The sequence below is a fragment of the Gopherus flavomarginatus genome, chromosome 23 (assembly GCF_025201925.1).
Source record: "Gopherus flavomarginatus isolate rGopFla2 chromosome 23, rGopFla2.mat.asm, whole genome shotgun sequence".
NCBI classification, from domain to species: domain Eukaryota; kingdom Metazoa; phylum Chordata; order Testudines; family Testudinidae; genus Gopherus; species Gopherus flavomarginatus.
The window spans coordinates 13,469,289-13,494,061 of NC_066639.1; the positions used below are offsets into that span (position 1 = coordinate 13,469,289).

The 24,773-nt window shown below is 51.1% G+C and overlaps 3 protein-coding genes, 1 long non-coding RNA gene, 1 other non-coding gene and 1 pseudogene across 10 annotated transcripts in view; 3 read left to right on the plus strand and 3 right to left on the minus strand.

Annotated features, from left to right (window-relative positions):
* LOC127039327 (zinc finger protein 420-like) overlaps window positions 1-24,773 on the plus strand; it is a 645,607-nt gene that overhangs the window by 278,978 nt on the left and 341,856 nt on the right. The gene's annotated exons all lie outside the window — the stretch shown is intronic.
* Window positions 1-24,773, minus strand: part of LOC127039329 (zinc finger protein 665-like) — a 370,491-nt gene that overhangs the window by 166,128 nt on the left and 179,590 nt on the right. The window lies entirely within an intron of this gene.
* LOC127039491 (uncharacterized) overlaps window positions 3,103-24,773 on the minus strand; it is a 54,271-nt gene continuing 32,600 nt past the window's right edge. The window contains exon 3 of one of the 3 annotated variants that reach the window (XR_007771053.1): window positions 3,103-3,249. This is a non-coding gene — a long non-coding RNA (uncharacterized LOC127039491). Of the gene's footprint in view, window positions 3,250-3,332; window positions 3,381-6,149; window positions 6,499-24,773 lie in introns of those variants that run through there. The other 2 variants (XR_007771052.1, XR_007771051.1) reach the window with 2 other exon arrangements.
* Window positions 9,668-24,773, plus strand: part of LOC127039362 (gastrula zinc finger protein XlCGF57.1-like) — a 261,180-nt gene continuing 246,074 nt past the window's right edge. For both annotated transcript variants that reach the window (XM_050932932.1, XM_050932933.1), the window contains exon 1: window positions 9,668-10,547. In XM_050932932.1, the coding sequence (XP_050788889.1) occupies window positions 10,514-10,547 (34 nt within the window). In that variant the 5' untranslated portion in view covers window positions 9,668-10,513. The remainder of the gene's footprint in view (window positions 10,548-24,773) is intronic.
* On the plus strand, window positions 10,516-15,537 carry LOC127039395 (zinc finger protein 436-like; annotated as a pseudogene).
* TRNAS-GCU (transfer RNA serine (anticodon GCU)) lies at window positions 19,652-19,733 on the minus strand. Its single transcript has one exon. It is a non-coding gene; the product is annotated as a tRNA-Ser (tRNA).

The following is a 24,773-nucleotide window of genomic DNA, read 5'->3' on the forward strand; positions in this document are numbered from 1 at the left end:
CAAACATAACCTGCTCACTCCCATCTCTTCTCCCTATGTGTTGAGTCCCAGAGCTGCTGCCGTCATTAATGCACACAGGCTTTCACTCCCGTTAGTGCTGGCAAGACCCAATCCAGTTACAGGACTGAACCCTTATTTTCCTATCACATGGGGCAGTCTCAGCTGAGGGGAAGGTGAGATGGGGAGGGGGTACAAAGGGGAAAGTTGTTGTACCCATATTGGTCCCAGGAGAGCAAAGAGGTATTTTTAATTGGTTCTAAAAAAATTACCTCACCCACCTTGTCTCTCCAAGAGATCTGAAAGTGGCAGAAGGAGACAAACAGGAAGACAGAACTCAGGACTCTAAACCAAACATTTCAAACCCCTGGAAGAAACTACTTTTCCCTTCTGCCCCGGGTATGTCTGTATCCTACATGAGGGACCACCCCATTCCCCTCACAGCAGCAAAGGGAGACTGCAGCCAGTCCCAGATGGTCTTTCCCAATCCTGGCATGTTTGTTGTGACAGTTTGTGTGTGGTGGGTGCACGGGCTGGGTACAGCTGGACCCATCTGCAGACTGGAAAGTCAGGGCGACTCTAGCACAGCTTGAGGGCTGTGGGCAGGAGGAGCAGTTCTGGAGCTGGGCCTCTGTCCTCTCTAGCTCCCATGGCACATGGCTCTGGCAGCGTCAAGTGGGTCCATCACTGCAGGGGAAGGTTGGGGTAGTATCTGAGATCAGGGTGAGAATTGGAGGGGGGTCCATGCTCAAGAATGGGGGATGGAATTCACCTCCCCACCCCTCTGCAGAGCTCAGCAACTAGGGATTTATCCAGTGAAGTGAATTTCACTTTGGGTGACTTTGAGTCAGCCACGGAAAGATGCTTGGGCCTTAGGTTCCACACTGGGCACAGGAGTTTACTAGTTCTCCCTCCCCAGACGGCCGGGGGCAGCCAGGGATAATTAGTGGGTAATGGGAATTAGAAGATGAAAATTCACTAAGAACAATGATATTTCTGTGTTTATTATTAAATCCCCAGACACCCACCAATCCCCGTCCTCCTTCCGATGAGCTATAAATACCTAAGGAACTCAGCTACTGATCCTGCAGTCAGTTCCTGCCCTTCCCCACTTTCTACAGCAGCACTTTTAACAACAGGGCAGGGAAACATGTAAATACTTTGAATGAAATTCCAGAAGCTGCTGAGCATGGAGAAGTTGAAATGAAACCAAGGTTCCGTCTCTCCAAGGACCTGGCCCCTAGTGCAAAACAACAGACACTCCCCAGAAATCTGAAATGGCCACTTCATAACTGATAAAATGTTATTAATCTGTTCGCTTTGGGAATTACCAATAAGAGAAACAACACAGTGGCAGTGATATCCTGAGGAAAAGATCTCATGGGTCTTTAGATCATACCCATTTGTAAACTAGAACTTTACACACTAAAATGCCTAATTCGTAGTCCTACAGTGATTGCCTGGTGTCACTACAGGGCAGAATTAAGGTTGGTGCCTTAGTTGTGAATTTCCATCCCCTAACATATTGCAATTGCTGTTAAGTGGGTTTGACAAAATTCATTTTGTCTATTTCTTTCTTTTAATTTCAATAGATAGCGATATTTATTTTTAAGTCCTTTTTTCAATGTTTACAATTTCAATATTCAGAGCTGTGGGAAGTTATGGGAGTCGTCAGATAACAATTGTTTAATAACAGTAACTGTTGAGATTCCAAAAGCCAAATCATATAACTGTTCAAAGAGAAATTGTCAATGTCACACCCAAAATATACAGTGTAAATATCCTTAAATCAAACTCGACTTTCTCCAGAAGCATTGCTGTATATTACCTATACAAATATTTTCTCATCTGTGTCTCTGTACAGTGAAATCAGCATTTGCTGCAATTTATTCATAAAAATCCAATCCTTTCAACCGTAATTTTAAGTAATGAAGTACTTGAAATCTTTCACTTCCTAGACTGGAATGTTTCATTTCAGGATAATTACACTCTCCCTGTGATGTATTTCACTCTCAGTACCGTAACCCCCTCGTGATATAGCTCCTGTCTGGGAGCTCTGCTGAGGCCAGTGGCATTATGATCAGAAGGTGACACACTGACACATGATCAGAGACACATGGGGGAGGGTGGAGGTTGAGGTAACATGGAGGCTACCAGAGTTGAACGCGGACCTAAGAGCAAACCCCCTCTGAGCCTCTCCTCTCTCCCACCTCCCAGAGTCAGTAATTCTGAGAAATCATTCCCTGAAATCTAAATAGCCCCAGTATGAGAGATAGTGATTAACGCAGCTACCTTAGGGGCTGCAGTGCCAAGCCCCTGCCTTGACGAGGGGGATGAAGAATTGCTGTAGAAATGGTTTAGGCTGGGAGACGGCACAGCTGACGTAGGACTGGGAGCCAAGTTGACCAAAAGGCCAGAACTCATAGGATGGTTGGGAGAAGAAGTCAACAGGACTGGGTAGAGGCACTTCAGTGTATTTTCTCCATTAACCATTCTGCCATGTATTTAATTTAGAAACATCTGAACACCCTGGAGCTAAGCTGGGTTGATGCATTTTCACTTACATTGGTACAGTTTTAATTAGGTGCTTAATCGGATGCTCATGCAACACAAAGCAGTCAATAATGGGTGTGCTTTCATTCATTAATTTGACTGTGTGCTGTGCATCGCTTTAAAAAAAATTGGTGTGAGGGAGTGTCAAAATTTTGGGCATTAAGAAATGGAAATTAAGTGTCAGTTCATTTCTCATCCATTTAGCCCTTTTGCCCTAAAACGTGCATTTGACTAATTGACATTGCCTTATCCGCCCCACCAGAAAATGCTATAGGGAACCCGGTCACTACAGCCGACCTTCACTAGGTACAGTTCTACCAGCTATGGGCCAACATTCAAATGGTTCTGTTTGTTTTATCTTTCATTCAGCTTTGCAAATCTAAGATCCCATTTAAAAGCTGGAACTGAAATAACCAAAGCAAGTAAAGAAGGGAGCGGCATCAGGCATAGGTAGAGGGAAAACAATAAATGGAAAGAACTGACTATGCACAAAGGAACATCGCAAACTATCAGAGCCTCAGATCCTCATCCAAGTGAATCCATCTCAGCCAGGCATATCAGCCCCTTAAAAATTATCCAGCCCATCTGGCAGTGAACGCTGCGTGTTCCAGGCACAGCTACAGTGTGCACGTCTGCTCTGCTGACGTGCTGCTTTGGTACGGAATGCACCACGGCCACAGGGAGCAGAGACATGGACTCCTACAAAACACATTCCCAGATACACCTCCAATGTCGCACTCCCCTCACCTTCTCACTGTCTGCCATCCCCTCCCCTACCTCCACATGGCCATTCTCAGCCAATTGCTAACACTTCCTCCCAGCCTTCAGCACTATAAATAAATAAAACATGGTGTTACAAAAAGTAGAGCGTGCCAGAGAAACCTGATCTGGATGTCAGTAAGGTTTTTGATACAGTTCCACATGGGAAACTATTCGTTAAATTGGAGAAGATGGGGATTAATATGAGAACTGAAAGGTCAATGAAGAATTGGTTAAAGGGGAGTCTACAAGGGGGTCATATTGAACGGTGAGTTGTCAGGCTGGAGGGAGTTCCTAGTGGAGTTCCTCAGATCAGTCTTGGGACCAATCTTATTCAACACTTTTATTAGTGATCTTGGCACAAGAAGTGGGACTGGGACACAAAGCCGGGAGGGATTGCCAATATGGAGGAGGACAGGAAAATCATACAAGAAAATCTGCATGTCCTTGAAAGCTGGAGTAATAGAAATGGGATGAAAATGAACAGTGCACAAATTCTAGTTGTTAGTCTCCAAGTGCATAATTTTGCAATAAGCTGGGGATTTATCAATTGAAGTGACAGAGGAGAAGAAAGACCTGGGTGTTTTGGTTGCTCACAGAATAATTATGAGCTGCCAACGTGATGCAGCCGTGAAATAGGTTAATGCAGTCCTAGGATACATCAGGTGAGGTATTTCCAGCAGACACATGAAAGGGTTAGTACTGTTATACAAGACACCGATGAGACCTCATCTGAAATACACCTCTACCTTCTGCCCTTAAAGTCTGTGAGTTTATAAACTGTGCCTTGCATTGCACAGACACTGATGGAGATCAGGGCCCCACCGTGCAGCACATGGCAGAGAACCTGACTGAGATCAACACCCCCATTCTGCTGGGCACTGCACAGACAGAAAGGGACAGTCCTTGCCCCAAAGACATCACAATCCAAGTAGACAATGGGTAGGAGGAAAACAGAGAGGGGCTGTGACTTCCCCAAGGTCACCAAGCAGGTCAGGGACAGAGCCAGGAACATACCCCATTAACGCCAGAGCCACATCACCTGCAGCTTGGAAAGGTCCCCCACCCCATTGCATTAGGCTGCAGGAAGAGGTGGTTTGTCCATGGATGCACAGGCTGTCTTGGCAGGACAGCTCAGCTGCAGCCCCTGCACACAGCTGGGTGTGTGTGTCACGGGTCAGGAGAAGTCAGTGTGCAGTCCTGTGGGGCTGTGCTCCTGGCTCATACCTCCAGCACTCACTGCTGCCCCTCCCTTACCAGCTGCACTGGTCAGCCAGCCCCAGGCCTCTGTGAGGTCACTGCCCCTCCCACTCCACCACTTCAAACCTTCAAACAGGGACATGGTGCACCAGTGACAGAGTGCACTAGTGTAAATTCTGTCTGTACTAAGGGTTTGCTTGCACCAGTGCCTAAAGCACCAGGGTGGCAGAGACCTTCAGTGCCCAAAACAGCAGTATGGTGGCACTAGAACTGGGATCTAGTTCTAGCTCTGTCACAGACCTTGCACACATCAATGTTTCTCCTCCCAACTTTAGTCTCTTTACCCAGCTGCCCACTCACCGCGGTCTCCTCTCTCTCCACAGCTGCTCACCACTAAAATCTGTGTGCGTGTCACCAGAGTTGACTTAGTTCAGCTCTGGAATAGTCTTACAAGGGGGGCTGTGGAGTCTCTTTTCCTAGAAGTTTTTAAGAACAGGTAGGACAAACGTCTGTCAGAGATAACCAACATATACTTGGTCCTGCCTCGGCAGAGAGAGCTGGACTTGATGACAGCTTGAGGTCCTATCTAGCCCTACATTTCAAGGATGCTATGCGATATATACGTATAAAACAACATACAGAGAAAAACCACAGAACAACTTGATGTCAGGCCATTCAAAAAACAACAACAACAAAACAAAAAACTACATTGCACAGCATAAAATGACAATACTAAGGAGAAGAAAGCAACACAGTGCAAACTAATACACTTTAAGACAAAAGTACAGAATGCAAAATAACAACTCAAACCAACATAACACAAGACACCAAACAACCTAAGGCAAAACAACGCATCATAAAACTATGCAACACAACATGGTGCATCATAGTTCCAAAAGGCACCATGCAAAACAGCTCAGCGTAGAACAGGGCACAGCACAAAAGAGAATTATTTCAATGTAGGCCTGGAAGGGATCTTGAGAGGGCGTCTACTCCAGCCTCCTGTGCTGAGGCAGAACCAAGTATCCCTAGACATTCCCAGACTGGTGTATCTCTAACCTGGTCTTAAAAACCTCCAGTGAAGGAAATTCCACAGTCTCCCTTAGAAACCAATGCAAGGCAAACACAAGCCAAACCAACACTGTACACACACACGCTGGGCTTGTGGATAAGGGGAAAGGCAAGAACTGAAACAATCTGGGTTCAGTTCCCAGTTTTGCCCCAGATTCTCCATGCAAACTTGAGCAAATTACTTCAGCTCTCTGAGCTTCAGTTTCCCCATCTGTAAAACTGAGAGTTGCCTTCCACAATTGGCCTATTTAGCCTTTGAGCTTTGTGTGGCAAGGCCTGTCCGTGTGGGCAGTCAGACACCGGCGGCTGGCCTGTGCCCGCTGACTTGGGCTCACACGGATCAGGTTGCAGGGCCGTTTGATGTTCTGGCTTGGGCTGCAGCCCACGGTCTGACACCCTCCCACCTCACAGGGTCCTACAGCCTGGCTCCAGCCTGAGCCCAGACATCTACACTGCAATTAAACAGCCCCTTCGCCTGAGCCTGGTGAGCCTGAGTCAGCTGGCACGGGCCAGCGGGGGGGGGGCGGGGGGGGAGTTTAACAGCAGGGTAGAGATACCCTTGGTGTCACAATGGGGATCCTGATCTTGGTCAGTGTCCGTGCAGAGCCCTGCACAACAGGAAGCCTGATCTCAGCTGGGGACTCTGCAATTCCCAGCATTACAGGAGCCCTGATTTTGTTTAGGACCCCTGCAGCAACTGGCAAAATGTGAGGGCAGGATCTCTGTCAGGGTCTGTGCAGTGTACAGTGGTGGGGTGTGATCTTTGTTAGGGTCACTGCAATGCCAGGCCCAACGGGGACACACATCTCAGTTGAGGTCTCTGAAGTGCCCAGAACAATGGAGGCAGTGGTTCGGGTCGCAGTCGTGCGCTGCCTGGCACAAGGGGGGCCGTGATCTCGGTGCAGGTCTCAGTTTTACCTGGCACAACAGTGGGGCCTGATCTTATCTTGGGTCTCTTCAACACCTGGCAGAACAGAGCCACACTCAGTACGGTAAGAGCCCTGATCTCAGTCACACACCTGGAGAGAAAGGTGGGAAGATTTTTGAGAATTTGATATCTGTATTTCAGAACTGAGGAGAAAATGGGGCACAAACTAAATATTTGCCAATATAAGGGACAAGCATCAACATGTGGGGAGATTTTATGTCACCATTCAACAGTTCAAGAGAAAAGAGGGGAAATTGGAGGGGATTATACAGGGATATTGAACTAACAACAGAATGGGACGGATTCTTCCTGATTAAACACTCAACAAGGCCAGGAGGGAGCCCTGGGTGATGTCTTTTCACAGGGGAAAGGAGCGGGGCTGGAGTCAGAAGGTTACTGGATGTGGGGAGGGGCTGGCAATGGGGTCTGGGAATGTGACCAGCAGGTGCTGGGGAGGGGGGAGTAGCTGGACTAGGAAACCTGGGGCTGGGCCATCTCCATGGGGGACACTTGCTCCTCCCTCCCCTTCCTGGCCCTTCCCAAGCCCTGTTGCCAGCAGAGAGGGGCCCCCCAGCCCAGCCCAGAGGTGTCCCTGTCTCAGGGCCCCCCCAGCCTCTGCCCAGTTCAGAAATCACTCGGGGGAACCATTTCCCACCCGCACAAGGACAAATCCCTGCGGGTGAAAATGGGGGGAACACCCCAAACCTGAGATCTGAACTGGCCATTGGCGAAGGGCAGAGAAAATGGGGCACAATGGGGGGAGGGGAACAGGGAACTTCTCAGGGTTTGGGGGAGGGGGGGTCACCCTGGGTGCTGCTCGTTGCTCTCTAGGGAGAAAGGGGGCAGGACGGGAGAGGAGGGGGGTCCCCACGGGGGGGGGCAGCGGTAAATCCGAGGGGATCTCAGCCCCCCCCTTTCTCTCCCCGCTCCTCGGGGGTCACCTGCTCCCCCCCCCCCCCGGCCATGTCCGGGCTGCACAGACATTTCCCCCCCGCCCCTTTCCCAGCCCCCAGCCCGGTCTCACCCCCCAGCCCCGCCCGGCCCCTCCCCCCGCGGGTCCCCAAGGCGGTTCCAGCGGGGCAGGGCCCGGGCCGGGCCCGGGGGGGTTACCGGGTCTCACCGGCACAAACTCTCCTGCTCCGCCCGGCCCCGGCCCCAGACACCAGCAGCGGGTGACGCGGCCTCTACGCATGCGGGACTCTCCTCCAGCCCGATCTGCGCATGCCCAGAACCCCAACGGCACAAACCCTTCTCCGGCCCCGGGAGAGGCTCCAACGGCCCCGCGCGAGACAGGCAGAGCCGGAGCGGCCCGCGCGCGTTTGCAATTCGGCTTTTTCTCTCCCGCCCAACGTCACTTCCGGTCCAGGGAGCGTCAGGAACTACATCTCCCAGCCTGCCCCGGGGCGCTTCCGCCCTCTCCAGTCCTGGGAAGGGAGGTCCCGGGGGCCAGCCTGACCCTTTCCCCACCGCTCATCCTTTCCTCTGGCCCCGCCCCCTCTCCCAGCCGGTGACTCTCAGACTCCCCCCGCCTGTTCCTGGGGGGGGCTTGTGACCCCCCCCCGTAATAACTGCATCCCCACACCCAACCCCCAGCCCTTGACCCCGCCCTGAAGGAGCCCCCACGCGTGTTCCCCCCGCCCCGGGCCCCACCGCGTGCAGGGCTGGAGCAGCTGAGAGCGGAGGGCGGGTGTTTGCAGGCCACAGGAAGGGGCTGGAGCAGCTGGGGGGAGGGGGTGTTTGCAGGGCACAGGAAGGGACTGGAGCAGCTGGGGGGAGGGGTGTTTGCAGGGCACAGGAAGGGACTGGAGCAGCTGGGGGGAGAGGGTGTTTGCAGGGCACAGGAAGGGGCTGGAGCAGCTGGGAGCGGGGGAGAGGGGGTGTTTGCAGGGCACAGGAAGGGGCTGGAGCAGCTGGGGGGGAGGGGGTGTTTGCAGGGCACAGGAAGGGGCTGGAGCAGCTGGGGGGAGGGGGTGTTTGCAGGGCACAGGAAGGGGCTGGAGCAGCTGGGGGGAGGGGGTGTTTGCAGGGCACAGGAAGGGACTGGAGCAGCTGGGGGGAGGGGGTGTTTGCAGGGCACAGGAAGGGGCTGGAGCAGCTGGGAGCGGGGGAGAGGGGGTGTTTGCAGGGCACAGGAAGGGGCTGGAGCAGCTGGGGGGGAGGGGGTGTTTGCAGGGCACAGGAAGGGGCTGGAGCAGCTGGGGGGAGGGGGTGTTTGCAGGGCACAGGAAGGGACTGGAGCAGCTGGGGGGAGGGGTGTTTGCAGGGCACAGGAAGGGACTGGAGCAGCTGGGGGGAGGGGTGTTTGCAGGGCACAGGAAGGGGCTGGAGCAGCTGGGAGCGGGGGAGGGGGTGTTTGCAGGGCACAGGAAGGGGCTGGAGCAGCTGGGGGGGAGGGGGTGTTTGCAGGGCACAGGAAGGGGCTGGAGCAGCTGGGGGGAGGGGGTGTTTGCAGGGCACAGGAAGGGACTGGAGCAGCTGGGGGGAGGGGTGTTTGCAGGGCACAGGAAGGGGCTGGAGCAGCTGGGAGCGGGGGAGGGGGTGTTTGCAGGGCACAGGAAGGGGCTGGAGCAGCTGGGAGCGGGGGAGAGGGGGTGTTTGCAGGGCACAGGAAGGGGCTGGAGCAGCTGGGGGGGGTTTCAGGCACAGGAAGGGTCTGGAGCTGCTGGGAGTGGGGGGGGTTGCAGGGCACGGGAAGAGGCTGGAGCAGTGGGGAGTGGGGGGGGTTGCAGGGCACGGGAAGGGGCTGGAGCAGCTGGGAGAGGGGGTGTTTGCAGGGCACAGGAAGGGGCTGGAGCAGCTGGGAGCGGGGGAGAGGGGGTGTTTGCAGGGCACAGGAAGGGGCTGGAGCAGCTGGGGGGGGTTGCAGGCACAGGAAGGGTCTGGAGCTGCTGGGAGTGGGGGGGTTGCAGGGCACGGGAAGAGGCTGGAGCAGTGGGGAGTGGGGGGGGTTGCAGGGCACAGGAAGGGGCTGGAGCAGCTGGGAGTGGGGGGGGTTGCAGGGCACGGGAAGAGGCTGGAGCAGTGGGGAGTGGGGGGGTTGCAGGGCACGGGAAGGGGCTGGAGCAGCTGGGAGCGGGGGAGGGGAGTTGCAGGGCACAGGAAGGGGCTGGAGCAGCTGGGAGGGGGGAGGTTGCGGGGCACAGGAACGGGCTGGAGCAGCTGGGAGCGGTAGGGGGTTGAAGGGCACAGGAAGCCATTAACCCCTCCGTGCCCAGCCGGGGGGGCTCTCTGACTGCAGTGGAGCCAGCTCAGGTCGGGGTTATTGAGGAGTTGCTGGTGGGTTCCTGCTGGAGGGAAAGGGGCAGGATATACTGAAGAGGTAGCAACTTCTGGGGAGGTAGGGCTGGAGGGGGCAGGGAATACCCTGGGTGAGAAAAGGGAGGGGGACAGAGTGTGGAAAACCTGCTGGGACTTGTTTAACGTGGGCCTAGATTCTAGGAACAAACACTTGGGTGTTGGGGGAGAAAATTCCCTAATTTCTGAAACAGGAAACAGACAAACCAACCCCCTGGGCAGGGCTGGGAAAACTGACCAGACTTCCAGTGCTGAACCCTCAGCCTGCTAGCCAGGGGCTGGTGTGACATGGAAAGAGGGCACCCACCAGGGAGGTGCAGGGAAGATGTCCCGGCCCCTCACATCCAGCTGCTGGCAGTGGGGAGAGTGTTGGGTTCCCTACCATGGGGTTGTATCAGCCTCTGGCTAGTAGTTGTGTGATGGATCTGCAGGCAGAGACAAGGGGTCTCTCTTTGTTCTCTCACCGTGGTGCCCCTGGATGCTCTCGGCAGTGTGAGGATAGGACTCTGCCGACTGTTTCTCTCTCAGCGCTTCCATTTGATTGGCTGCTTTCCCCCATGAATAGTGGGGCTGTGAGTGGGGCAGCAGGTACTGAGTGCAGGGCTCTCGCTCTTTCATGGGACAGTGACCTTTGAGGAGGTGACTGTGTACTTCACCAGGGAAGAGGGGGCTCTGCTGGACCTCACTCGGAGAGCCCTTTACAGAGACGTCATGCAGGAGAACTACGAGAATGTGACCTCGCTGGGTAAGGATTCCCGTCCCCTCGGTTCTTAGAAGGGGAAATGAAAAGTTAAGGTTTATGCCACTCCCACAATGCCAACTCTGCTCTGCCCGGTTTCAGCAGCACCCTGACATGCCAGTGACACACACACTAGCCCTCTGCCCTCCCCTGTTACAGAGCACTCTGGGAACAGAGCAGTCCAGCAGAAAGTCTCACCACTTCTCTTTGCTAAGATAATCGAGTTCATCTCCATCATAGCAAACAGAAGCTTCCTCCCCCGGCCTGCTCTCCAGTACTGAACCTCCTCCCCACAGACCATCTCAGACTTGCAAAGTGTTACCACCCCTTTGCCCTCAACCTGGGTTTTCCTTGTGAGTCACTGCCTTCACTTATCCCTCACTAAGCCCCACAGATCACTCGAACATACGCCACCAGGGTGCTGACAATCCCCATGGCAAGAACACACCCTTGGGCACCTTTGCTGACACAGCCTACAACACTCAGCACAGAAATGAGGCAGAATTGGCCCCCCAAGTTTCACATGCACCTCTCTGCGTAGCACAGGCACAGCTCTGCCCAGCTGCTCCAACCCATCCCTCCATCACCCAGTCACAGCTACAGCTGGCCCCGTGCACACAGCTGGAGGCATGTGGGTAGATGCTGGGATTCCCATCTGTGAACACAGCACAGACAATGGCACGTTCTCTTAATCTTTCCTCGGATCGATTATAGGTTCGCAGCTTTGAAGGCCAGATGCGACGATTAGGTCATCTACTCTGACGTCCTTTATACCACAGACCATAGAATTCATCCCGTTACTGCTGCATTGAGCTGAATACCTGAGTCCCTGTGGCAGTTTGTTAACCTTTGCACGGCCCACACAGAACCATCCTCAGTGGTTCTTGCCAGCTGCAGGGTTGAGGGTTGGGGGCAAAGTTAAGGTTGCATTGAAGGGCGGGGGTGTTTACATTAACCTCTCATTTCCTGGTTCACAGAGGTTTAAGTTCAGTCACCATCTATATCAGAGGTGGGTGAAGTACCCTCCTGCCTCCCTTGTTTTCTTTCCCTTGAGCAGGGTTTCCAGTTTCCAAACCCTCTGTGATCTCCCAGCTGGAAGGAGGAGAAGAGCCGTGGGTTCTGGATCTCCAGGGTTCAGAGGAAAACAAGATCCTGAGAAGTCCCTGGACTGGTGAGGAAACATTAAACCAACCCAGAAACTGTAAGTGCCTGAGAGAACCAGCTGGGATTCCCCACACAGACTCTGTGAGCTCAGGACAGTCCCCAGCAGATCTCACTCCTAGCATCCTACAGATGATGACTGACACCTTGGCTGGAGCTGCCTCCCTTCCTACTGAGTGTTTGGATGGAGTGTGGGCAGGACCGGCCTTGGGGAAATGGCACCTGGGGCAAACTTGCATTTTGGTGCCCCTGGCTCCCATGGGCAATGGCACCTCCCCATTCCCTCTGTCCCCCATGGGCTCCCCGGGCTCCCCAGGCTCCCTTCCCCCCAGCCCCTACACTGTGCCCCCTTCGCTCCAAATACCTGCTCCCCCTTCACTCCTAACTTCTGCCCCCTCCAGCCCTCCCAACACCTGCCCCCTCCTGTGCCCCTAAGCCCTGCATTGTGCCCTTTCAGTCCAACCCCTTCCCCTCCCTCATGTGCCCCTAATCCCAGGACTGTGCTCCCTTCACTCATGCCCCCTGCACCTTCCTCCTGCACACTGAACCCCTGCGTGGTGCATACCCCCTTCACCCCAAACCCTGCCCCCTGCACCTCAACACCTGCCCCTTCCTGAGCCCCCTACCCCTGCACTTAGCCCCCTTTGCCCCTAACCCTTGCATCCTCCTGCACTCAGGTGGGGAACCTGACCTAGATGCACAAAACAGCTGGCATTGTTGCTTGCTCCCCCACTGGACTGCTGCTTCCCCACCCCACGCAGCCCTGGGGGACTGGGAGAGGGGAGAAAGGAGCGACGTCAGGGCTTCCTGCACCCAGTCACTTTCCCTGCAGGCTGTGTAAGGGGAGGGCAGGAGAGCAGCTGCTCCTGATGTCTCTGCATAGCCCAGGTGGGGAAGTGACCTGCATGCAGGGAGCCCTGGTGTGTGTTTGTGTGTGTGTGTGGAGGAGAGGATATGAGGAGTGTGTGTATGTTGATGGGAGTGTGTGAAGGACTGTGTGTGTGGAGAGGCCCCTCTGCTCTGGAGCAGTCACCTGGCTCTGACGGCTGGTCGTCCAACTGTCCCCTGCAGCTCAGGTCTCTTCCACTCCCCCATGCAGCTGCTTATCTGCCTCCCTGTGCCGTTTTCAGCAGCCCAGCGAGCCTCTCGGCAGCAGGTCAGACGGGAATCCTGCGCCCGGCATCCCCTTGGGTTGGGCACCTGTACGGCCCACCCTAAAGGCTGGTCCTGGTTGTGGAGCAAAATTGATCCCCTCCACTTTCCCCTATGGGGAATTGAGTCCCTGATTTTTATTGTCTGTCTCTTCAGCACTTACTTGGGTTTGCTCTCTGTCTTTCCATCCCCAATTCTGAGATTTCTCCTCTCTTCTAGCAGGTGATGGGATGGTGAGGGAGAGCAAGGAGCAGAATCCTCACCAGGAAGATGCTGAGCTCGCCAAAGTGCATGGGGAATTACTGCGAAGATCCGAAGGGAGCGTGACCAGCCCCCGTGATCAGGGAAAAGCTGATGAAAGTTACCATAGACAAGAGAGAGAGCAGGGAAACCACTCAGAGGAGAGAGTGGATGAACCCATTAATTGTCAGGGAACTCACAGGGACCTCAAGGAAACTACGTCCCAGGAGAAAATCCTCACGGAGAAACGAGAGAATACGTGTAGTGAGTGTGGGAAAAACTTCAATTACCGTTCAGCCCTTATTTGACATGAGATAATCCACACAAAAGAGAGACCCTACGAATGCTGTGAGTGTGGGAAAAGCTTCAATCATACCTCTGCCCTTAGTAGGCATCAGCAAATACACAGAGGAGAGAGACCCTATGAATGCTGTGAGTGTGGGAAAAGTTTCACTCAGAGATATACCCTTATCTTTCATCAGATAATCCACACGGGAGAGCGACCCTACAAATGCTGCAAGTACGGGCTAAGCTTCACTCAGAGATCAGCCCTTATCTCTCATCAGACAATACACATGGGTGAGCGACCCTACGAATGCTGTGAGTGTGGGAAAAGCTTCTCTCGGAGCTCAAACCTTACCATGCATCAGCGGATCCACACAGGAGAGAGACCCTATGAATGCCATGAGTGTGGGAAACGTTTCACTCACTTCTCCTCCCTTACCTCTCATCAGACAACACAGGCAGGAGAGCGACCCTATGAATGTTGTGAGTGTGGGAAAAGCTTCTCTCGGAGCTCAAACCTTACTATGCATCAAAGGATCCACACAGGAGAGAGACCCTATGAATGCAGTGAGTGCGGGAAACGTTTCACTCACCTCTCCTCCCTTATCTCTCACCAGAGAGTCCACACGGGAGAGAGACCCTATGAATGCCATGAGTGCGGGAAACGTTTCACTCACTTCTCCTCCCTTACCTCTCATCAGACAACGCACGCAGGAGAGTGACCCTATGAATGTTGTGAGTGTTGGAAAAGCTTCTCTCGGAGCTCAAACCTTACTATGCATCAGAGGATCCACACAGGAGAGAGACGCTATGAATGCAGTGAGTGCGGGAAAAGCTTCTCTCGGAGCTTAACCCTTATTACACATTACAGAATCCACACCTGGCAGAGACCCGATGAATGCTGCGAGTGTGGGAAAAGCTTCAGTCATAGTTCAGGCCTTTCTAAACATCAGAGAATCCGTAAAGGAGATAAACTTCATAAAAACCTTCTCTAGAGCTGTCAGAAGATTTTTTTCTTTAATTCTTTTGACAGTTCCCAGGTAGTGAGTGTTAAGGCTGTTTGCATCTTTTGCACATTGAGGTCCCTCAGCTCCCACACGAGTTGCCCACTTTTGAAACTTGCCCGTCTTTGGGGTGGATCCTGTGGTCCTTCCTATCAACTCCATTGTCCTGCGAGTCAAGGGAGTGGGTGTCCTTTCTATCAGGAACGTCATCACCCCAGGTGGGGGAGATGGGGAGTGTCTTCAACCAGCTATGTTGAGATAAAATCTACCTGGGTCTCATCACTGTGGTTGCCATGGAGTTAGCTAGCTTGAGTTCACTTTCCTGATGTAAAAAGACAGCTATTCTCGCAGTAAAGACATGGGCCATGGATAGTGGGTGGGGTTATCTAGCACATTTCCTCCTGATCTGACCTAACCACCGTCACATTTCCTGGTCTAAACAAACCTGGAGATTCACATTTATATTCCTTCTCCCAGTGCAAAGTTATTGTTAGAGACACCAAGTTCCTCTCTGAGGACAGATCATCTCATTCCCAGTTGTTCTCACATTACCCTGGATTGTGCAGAAGAGCAGTTATTTTGTTGACTTTTTTTTTTTCATTTAAATATATTTAAATATGATGAAGAGCTGGAGCAGTGTCAGGGAAATAAGGGTCATTTCAGGCTCTGTGACACTGGAAGGAGGTGGGGCGACTCAGAGATTCCATCCTTCCCCATCACCCCAGAAGTGTTACCTTGTGCCTGAGCCATGCAGAGTTCACCCCTTCATATTCCTTCACTTCCCAACATGTCCGGTGAGGTCATGTTCTTGGCTGTCCATGCTTGGGAATGGTGCTTGGACGTCTTTGATCCTAAATCAGAGTCACTCTGGCAGGCAATGAAAGTGTCACAGACCTGGAAGGGGATTTCAAATGGATCCCAAGCACTGTTCAAATCTCCTTTTCCCTCTATTGGCAAAGCCACATCTGGGAAGGTCGGCTGTTTTTTCTGCCTGTTATGAAGGTGCTAAAGCTTCTGTAAATAACACTAATGAGACAGCGCTGGGTGAAGCAGGTTTCAGTGGATCAGGGGAGAATTTCTCTTCCTGATTCTGAGACATCAGATGTAACCTAGTCTGGAATTTCACTTTAAATTAAAATGAAAGTGTCTTCTAACTTTTGTGATATGGGTTTTCTATCTTTCATGAAGGCTCCTTGGTCATATACCTTCATGTTAGTGTTTGTTTGAGAGATTGTAGGTCAGATTTATTGGGAAATTTCAGGCAAATGACCATCATTTTTTACTTTAGGTTTGTTTTTTCCCCTATCCCTGCATGATGACATGGAGAACATTCCAATACAGTTCAGTCAACAGGAGAGAATACTCCAAGCTGCTGGACATATTATCAGAGAAACAGTCTGTTTTTAAATCTCCACTCTGAAAAGGTGAACAGTAGTAGACCCCAAATGGTGCAAGTGACGGAAATAAGTGCACATGTTCACAGGGTAGTTCGATTGTTTAAGTCAATATTGTCTCAGATGATCCAGGGATAGAATTCCACAGCAAGTGACTTGGAACTAGGCAAAATGCCCAGGTATTTGGTTCCCAAGGTATTTGTGACCCAGTCCCTACAGGAGGTTACTCCTGAAGAGATCTGCTAGCTAATCCCAAAATTTGGGAAATGCTGTCTGTGATGAGGTGTATCAACCCTATACTGGCACTGCTAGGGTTAACTGCATCCTGTGGGCTGAAGAGGACACACCCCCTCACCCTCTCTGGGCATGCTCCAACTGGAGATGGAGTATAAAAGGGAGCGGCTCAGCCTGGGCGGACTGGGGAGAACAAACCTATGTTGTTGGCATGGGGTGTGTGGAGGGAGAGCCCAGGGCTGGGGTGGCAGGGGGCTGGTGGGGGGAAGCCCAGGGCTCGGTCAGCAGGAGCGTGTGGTGGGGAGCCCAAGGCTGCGGTGGGAGCAGCCAAAATGTGTTTTGTTGGGGCGGCAAAAAACCTAGAGCCGACCCTGCCTCCACGCACTGTGAGGTAGATAGGAGTGGATCATTATTATCTCTACTTGAAAAAAGGAGAAGCTAAGGCTGAGAAAGGAGAATTGACTTGTCTTAGATCACACACCCAGCCAGTGGCACAGTTGGGAATAAGACCCAAGAGCCCTGATTTTCAAACTGACCATTGGAACTTTAATTTTATACATTGAATGACCTGAGTAACGTACTCTGATGAGCTTGAGACCAACAACAGTGCACAGTAATTATTCAGCAAGTATTTGAGGAGAACTGCAATGTTAGAGAGAATCATGAACTGCTCAGAGACAATTAATGCAGTGAAACAGCAAAATTCATCAAGCAGAGAACTGGTTCTTAATTATTTCCTTGGTCTTAAAAGAGAACAACAAAGACCTGAGTCTCTTCCCTGTCAATAACCCCCTGCTCAGCCAAGCAGGGTAGAGACTGAGGACGGGAGGCTAAAGGTTCGCACCAGAGAGCCCAAAGGATGGCCCAGGTCACCGGTGGGGATCACTGCCCGAGCTCTAGTTCAACCCCACATTTTTGGGTAGACCTCCCACAGTGGTAGCTGCAGAGCACTGCTCTGCAAAACAAAAAACAAAAAAAACCACACCCACACTCACTCTTTCTTTCCCTCCCTCCTGGTGTTGGGAGGGGACCAGGTAAAAGGACAAAGGAAGCAAGAGAAGGGAGGGAGGGAGGGATGGAAGAAGAGGTGAAACAAAAAGGACAAACCCTAATGTCCCCAGTGATTCTAAGGGACAAAATCCCATGTGCAGAATAAAATTCTGCCTCCTTAAGCTCGTGTTTTCCATGCCTAGAATTCAACTCTCACCAGATGGATCAGACTGAACAGGTTTCAAACCTCCAGGAGGCTCTTACCTTCTAAACAAGGAAGGCTGTTTTCTAGTAAAATCACTAAAAGGGAAGGAGAAAACTCGAAAGACGTTCCTCCTGGCACTCATGTCCGTGAACCTGAATACTCTCTCAGTCCTCCAAGAGAGACCTGAAGAAGGAGACTTGCTGAAGGAAAGCCACAGGGGTCTCTGAGGTTTCCCTGGCCCCTCGCCCCTCTCCTGCCTGGCTGATATCAGCATCTCTCTGTGAGGTCACCACTTCCCCATCACCTTGGACCAATAGTCGGAAGTCCTGAAAAAGGTCTTTGTGATGTCACTGCCACCCCCTCTCCCTTGCTGTGCCAATGTCCTGCCCCTGGCCAGGCACTTTGGAGGTTTGAGCTACTCCCTGTGGATCACCCCACTCAAGGAGCATTCGTTCTAGGCAGCAAGCCAGCTAGACAGGAAAACATCAGACGCTGCTCCTAATGCTACTCTCAGTTTTTCAGAAATTAGTCGACTTTATGGCCAGAAGAGAAGATTAGAGTCTCTAATCTGACCCCCTCCATATCACAGGCCTCCTGTATGACACAATAGCTACTTTTTGGGCAAACACATTCCAGAAAGGCATCTAGTCTTCATTAAATGACATCAGGAGATGGAGAATCCACCACTTTCTGTGGTAGCTTGTTCCTGTGGTGAATCATCCTCCCTGTTGACCATTTGTGCCTTAGTTGTAATATGAATTTGTCTCTTTTCTCCTTCCAGCCACTGGGTTTTGTTATTCCTTTCTCTGCTCGATTCAAGAGCCCATAAATACCCAATCTTTGCTCTCCATTAAGGCACTTCAACGAAGTCACCTTTCAATCCTCTTTTCATAAGCTAATCAGGTTGAGCTCTTTCAATAGCTCACTAGAAGGTATTTTTCTCCAGCCTTCAAAACATTTGGTGGCTCTTTGCTGCCCCAGCTCCAATTTCACAACATCTGTTTCAAATGAGGACACCAAAACTGGAGGCAGTATTCCAATATCAGTCTCACCGATGCTGTGTCACCTCCTGTGATGTTATTTACATAATCTGTAACTATAGATCACGGTTGCGACCACTGTTCTGTATTTGCAGCTAATACTGTAGAAAGGTTGTCGTGTAAGGGGTCTATGGAGAGGTTCTGATTGGCTGATTATAATTATTCTATCTCTAGATGTGTATAATTTTTGTAGTTGATGTTATGAATATTGGCTCTATGCTGCCTATATTTCAAACTTGTGCCATGATGGGGGACAAAACAGCTACCTTGTTAGAAGTGGCTTTGCCAATAGATGGAACCTGGGATTTAAACTCCCAATGATCACACCGTGTTTCGGATCCATTTGAATTCCCCTTCCAGGTCTTTGACACTTTCATCTCCACTCATAGTGACTCTGATATAGGATTAAAGAAGTCAAAGCATCAGCTGCAAGCACAGACAACAGAGAATGCTTCATCACATGACACTTTGAGAAGTGGATGGATAGAACGTGATGAAGATAAACTCTGCCTGGCTCAGACAAAAGGTAACAGTTCTGCAGTGATGAGGAAGGAGGGAATCTCTGAGTCACCCGTACACGGTCGAGTCTTCACTCTCCAGCTCGGGAGCACTGTGAAGAATCCTCTCTGTCCCACCATGAGACTGAGGAACAGGAGGCCTGTCACCCCCATTCCTGCCATCCTGCATTCCTGGTGTCAAACTCCCTGCCAGCGACGAAACCCAACCGTTGTCTGGAGTCCCCAGTGCTCCTCCTCAACGGCTCTAAATCAGCCGGAGAGTGGAAGGTCCTGGGCATCGCGCTGGTACGTGGGATCCACTGTACCTGAACAGTGGGAAAAGGTTTCTGTGCTGGGGCATCGTTTAGTGTTTTCCAGTTTCCAAGGGAAAGTTTATGGCCTGAGCGTTAAGCTCCCAAAATGAGTCACTGTTTCATTGTATTCATTGTTTGCATTTTCCCCTGTTCCCCCAGTTTTCTGTACCTTTACCCTGACTACACTTACTTGGTTTGTGCCAAACCACCTTGTCTCCTCTTTATTTTATTTACAGCACACAAGGAGGGAGGCTAAATCCACTGGTGATAGAGACAGGAGGGAGTCGAGTTTGTATCTCCTGAGAAAAGGGGCTTTTTCCTTTCCTATTTCTCCCCTACCATTTCTAACGTTTTCCTTTGAAGCGTTGCCTTATTCAGCTTGAGGTAACATTACCTTTTAAAATAAAAACTATGAAATACAGGACTAGAGACATTTTTCAGAAATCTGGGATTTAGACATTTTATTTAAAGCAAGGGGGGGTGTCGGAGTTTCTGAGAAAGTTTTTGTTTGCAAGAAGCAACATTGTTGGGTCTGTTATTGTACCAAGGGGGGACATGGTTGTCTATAAAAGAGGAGTCAAGACTAAATGCATCCAATGAGGATGGGATTTGAACCCACATGTGCAGAGCACAATGGATTAGCAGTCCATCACCTTAACCACTCGGCCACCTCATCTGAGCTGTAAAAAAATGGGACAGGAGGAGAAATCTAAGGCCGGCAGAGATAGGGACACTAAGGAGTTTCCCAATACTAAGTGTAAGCAGGGTCTGAATGAGCTCCCCCCTCACATCTAGTGAGGAGCTGGAGGAAAGACTTCAGGAACAGACCGTGTTTGCATAGACACACCTACTCTGCCTAGGTATGCAGCATGTTGGGGCCACTTTCCCAAAATGACCAGTTTGGATGGTGGTGGGTTACAAATCACTTTAGGATTGAGTGCAATGAAATGTTATTCTCCTTCCTGTATGAGTGAAGGGCAACAGAACATACCTAGTCCGTCCTGATGGAGGGGAAGGTGGGTGAGGAATAGCTTTTATTGGACTGCAGAGAAGTGATTGAGGATGTCACCCTAAAACAGTGGTCCCCAAACATTTCACATTGTGCCCTCTTAGCCATGGCTGTGGCCCCTCGGAAGCCGCGATCGAGAACCGGGGCTGGGAGGAGTGGGGCTCAGACAGGGGTAAGGGGTCGAAATGGGGCTCGGAGCCAGGGGCCCAGGCTGAGGGTTGGGGAAGAGTTTAGACAGAATGGGGCTGAGTGTTGCTCCCTCCCTGCCCTCCATAGGGGCTGGCTCAGGCCCTGAGGTGCCCCCATGAATATTCCTCTGTGTCCCCCTAGGAGTCACACCCCACATTATGGGGACCAATGAACCCTACTCGCTAAGCAGGGGCTAGTGATGCCAAAGCCCAGGGAAAGGGAGAACAAGTGCGGGGGTCCCAGCACCAAAACCATGCCCCCCCGTCTGTGGCTCTGCCCCCTTCCACCCATGGCCCCATCCACTGTCACCTCTGTTCCACCCCTTCCCCCACTGGCCCCACCCTATCACTCCTTTACCCCTGCCCCGCTGTGGCCCTGAGACCAGAGAAGCTCTGTGCCCCTGCTGCAGCCCCGGGGCCGTAGCAAGGAGTGGGAGCTCCTCCAGCCCTGGGGCCACCGTGGGCGAGACTTTTCCAGGGGGACCCAATTTGGCCAGGGCCCCTAGTCATGGGCCCCACTGTCCCCTTGACAACGCAAGTTTTGGGGAGGCGGAACCCCCCCGAGCCTTCATTTTGAGCCTCCCAGGCTATCTCTTCTCAGTGTGTGGCCAGTCTCCCTGTGTTCTCTGCTGCTTGTGCTGGGGCGCCTGACTGGCCTTAGGGGTGGGGGCCCCCCAGCAGCCACCCAGGGCTCCAGGGGTCAAAGGGCACCGTGTGGCTGTGCAAAGGTGCTCACTGCTCTCCCCTGCCCCAGTGCTCCTCCGTGGCCCCATATAGGGTTGGGAGGAGTGAGGAGCAACACTATGTGCTCCATGCGTCCTGGTCACTAGGGTGCAGGAGTCAGGGCTGGGGGTGCAGGGTCTGGGAGGGAGTTACGGTGCAGGAGCAGGCTGGAGATTGGGGTGCAAGGTCTGGCCAGGTTTTAGGATACCGGAGGGGGCTCAGGGTTGGGGTAGGAGGTTGGGGTGTGGAGTGCTTACCTGGGGCAGCTCCCATTTGGTGAGAGGGATGCAGACGGCAATGTGAGGGCGTGTGCAGGAGCTCCCATATTTGGTGCTCAGGGTGGGGGTGAGGATGTGGGGGGGGTGCAGGAGTCAGAGCATGGGGTGTGAGGGCTGGGTATGTGGGAGGGGGTTCAGGAGTCCGGGATGGGGGCTGGGAGGGTGGGCTGGGTCATGGGGGTGCTCCCAGCCCCCTACCCTGAGTGGCTCTCAGCAGGGGATGGGGGGTGGTATGTGATAGGGGAGTGCTTTGTAAAGCAGTGAGCAAGTGACCAGGGAGCTTTTCAAACTGGGCTGCTAACGGGGAGTTTCGTGAGGGAGTTTGGAAGGAGAATGGGAAGGGGGCAAGGTACTCTTGCCATTCTTAAAATATTTAAGCTATAATACAAACTTCTTGGTTGAAACAAAACCCCTGTTGTTAACCTAGGTAGCTGTAGGAGAGACTGCAGGCAGAAGTCCAGCAGCAGAGTGGGGGCTATCCTATTTATTGCACTCAATGTAGCATGTATGATTACCCACCCTGTGGGCGGGTGGCTTACGTGTGCATTCGGTGCAAGGAGCTCCTGGCCCTTAGAGACCACGTGGAGGCTTTGGAGGCCAGGGGTGGTAGAACTGGAGACGCTAAGGGAGGCAGGGAGGTATGTTGATGAGGCTTTCTGGGACACTGTAGATTTCTCCCACCTCCGGTCAGACAGCCACTGCGCTGTTGAGGAGGATGAAAGGCCCGGGCAGGAGAGCAGTCAATGGGAGCAGAGGGAAAGCTTCCCATAATTGGGACCCTCCTTCCAGATGGTGTTGGGGTCACCTCTTGCACTGAGGTTACCTCTCCGGGGAGGGAACTCCAGTCATTAAGAAAAGGCAGCTGTTAGTAATAGGAGATTTGATCATTAGAAACAAGGATAGTTGGGTTTGTGATGACCGGGAGAACCGTATGGTGACTTGTCTGCCTGGTGCAAAGGTTGCTGATTTCTCGAGACAGCTAGATAGATTTATGTGTAGTGCTGAGAGGAGCCAGTGGTCATGGTACATGTAGATATCAATGACATAAGGAACGGTAGGTGAGATGTCCTGGAGGTCAAATTTAGTCTGCTAGGAAAGAGACTGAAATCCAGGACCTCTATGGTGGCATTCTCAGAAATGCTTCCAGTTCCACGCACAGGGCCAGGTACACAGGCAGAGCTTCAGAGTCTCAATGCGTGGATGAGATGATGGTGTAGAGAGAAGGCGTTTAGATTTATTAGGAACTGGGGAAACTTTGGGGATGGGGGAGCCTATACAGGAAGGATGGGCTCCACCTAAACCAAAGTGGAACCAGACTGCTGGCACTTAACATTAAAAAGGTTGCAGAGCAGTTTTAAAACTAAGAGATGGGGGAAAGCCAATGGCTGCAGAGGAGCTTGTGGATGGGACAGAGACTTGTCTTAGAGAAGAATCTAATGATAGAGATTTTTCTAGTTTTAGTCAAGAAGAGAGCCTGCAAGAGGATAAAGTCGGGGACAGATCAGACGAGAAGCATTCACACACAAAAGAATCAGACACATCAGAAAAGGGCAGACAAATAAACAGTGACAAGTTTTTAAAGTGCTTGTACACAAATGCTAGAAGTCTAAATAATAAGATGGGTGAATTAGAGTGCCTCATGTTAAAGGAGGATATTGACATAATAGACATCACAGAAACCTGGTGGAGCGAGGACAGTCAATGGGACACAATCATTCCAGGGTACAAAATATATCAGAAGGACAGAGCAGGTCATACCTGGGGGGGTGTGGGGGTGGCACTGTATGTTAAAGAAAATGTAAACTCAAATGAAGTAAAAATCTTAAATGAAACCGCATGTTCCATAGAATCTCTATGAATAGTAACTCCATGCTCTAATAAGAATATAACAATAGGGATCTATTATCGACCACCTGTCAAAGACAGTGATAGTGAGGATGAAATGCGAAGGGAGATTAGAGAGGCTATCAAAATAAAGAACTCCATAATAGTGGGAGATTTCAATTATCCCCAGATTGACTGGGTACATGTCACCTCAGGACAAAATGCAGAGACAAAATTTCTGAATACTTTAAATGACTGTTTCTTGGAGCAGCTGGTACAAGAACCCACAAGGGGAGAAGCGACTCTCAATTTAGTCCTGAGTGGAGCGAAGGATCTAGTTCAAGAAGTAACTATTACAGGACCGCTTGGAAACAGTGATCATAATATAACAACATATAATATTCCTGTGGTGAGAAGTACAGCTCAACACTGTGGCATTTAATTTCAGAAAGGGGAACTATGCAAAAACGAGGGGGTTAGTTAAACAGAAATTAGAAGGTACAATGACTAGAGTGAAATCCCTGCAAGCTGCATGGACACTTTTCAAAGACACAATGTTAGAGGCTCAGCTTAAATGTATCCCCCAAATTAAAAAAAACAGCAAAAGAACCAAAAAAGAGCCACTGTGACTTAACAACCATGTAAAAGAAGCAGTGAGAGATAAGGCATCTTTTAAAAAGTGGACGTCAAATCCTAGTGAGGTATATAGAAGGGAGTATAAGCACTGCCAAATTAAGTGTAAAAATGTAATAAGAAAAGCCAAAGAGGAGTTTGAAGAACAGCTAGCCAAAAATTCAGACAGTAATAACAAAATGTTTAAGTACATCAAAAGCAGGAAGTCTGCTAAACAACCAGTGGGGCCCCTGGACGATTGAGATACAAAAGGAGCCCTTAAAGACGATAAAGTCATTGCAGAGATACTAAATGGATTCTTTGCTTCAGTCGTCACGGCTGAGGATGTTATGGACATTCCCAAACCTTTTGTGGGTGACAAATCTGAGGAATTGCCACAGATTGGAGTGTCAGTAGAGGAGGTTTTGGAACTAATTGATAAACTTAACTGTAACAAGTCACTGGGACCAGATGGTATTTACCCAAGAGTTCTGAAGGAACTCAAATGTGAAATTGGGGAACTATTAGCTATGGTTTGTAACCTGTCCTTTCAATCAGCTTCTGTACCCAATGACTGGAAGATTGCTAATGTAACACCAATATTTAAAAAGGGCTCTAGAGGCAATCCTGGCAATTACAAACCATTAAGTCTAATTAGTTGAAACAATTAGTACCAGGCAAATTAGTTGAAACAATAGCAAAGAATAAAACTGTCAGGCACATAGAAGAACAAAAAGTGTTGGGCAAAGAAAAGAAAAAGGAAAAAAAAAGGAGATATACCAATCTCCTAGAAATGGAAGGGACCTTGAAAGGTCATCGAGTCCAGCCCCCTGCCTTCACTAGCAGGACTAATTTTTGCCCCAGATCCCTAAGTAGTGCCCTTGAGGATTGAATTCACAACCCTAGGTTTAGCAGGCCAATGCTCAAACCACTGAGCTATCCCTCCTCCAAAAGTCAGTATGCTTTCTGTAAAGGGAAATCATGTCTTATTAATCTATTAGAGTTCTTTGAAGGGGTCAACAAACATGTGGACAAGAGGATCCAGTGGACATAGTGTACTTAGATTTCCTGAAAGCCTTTGA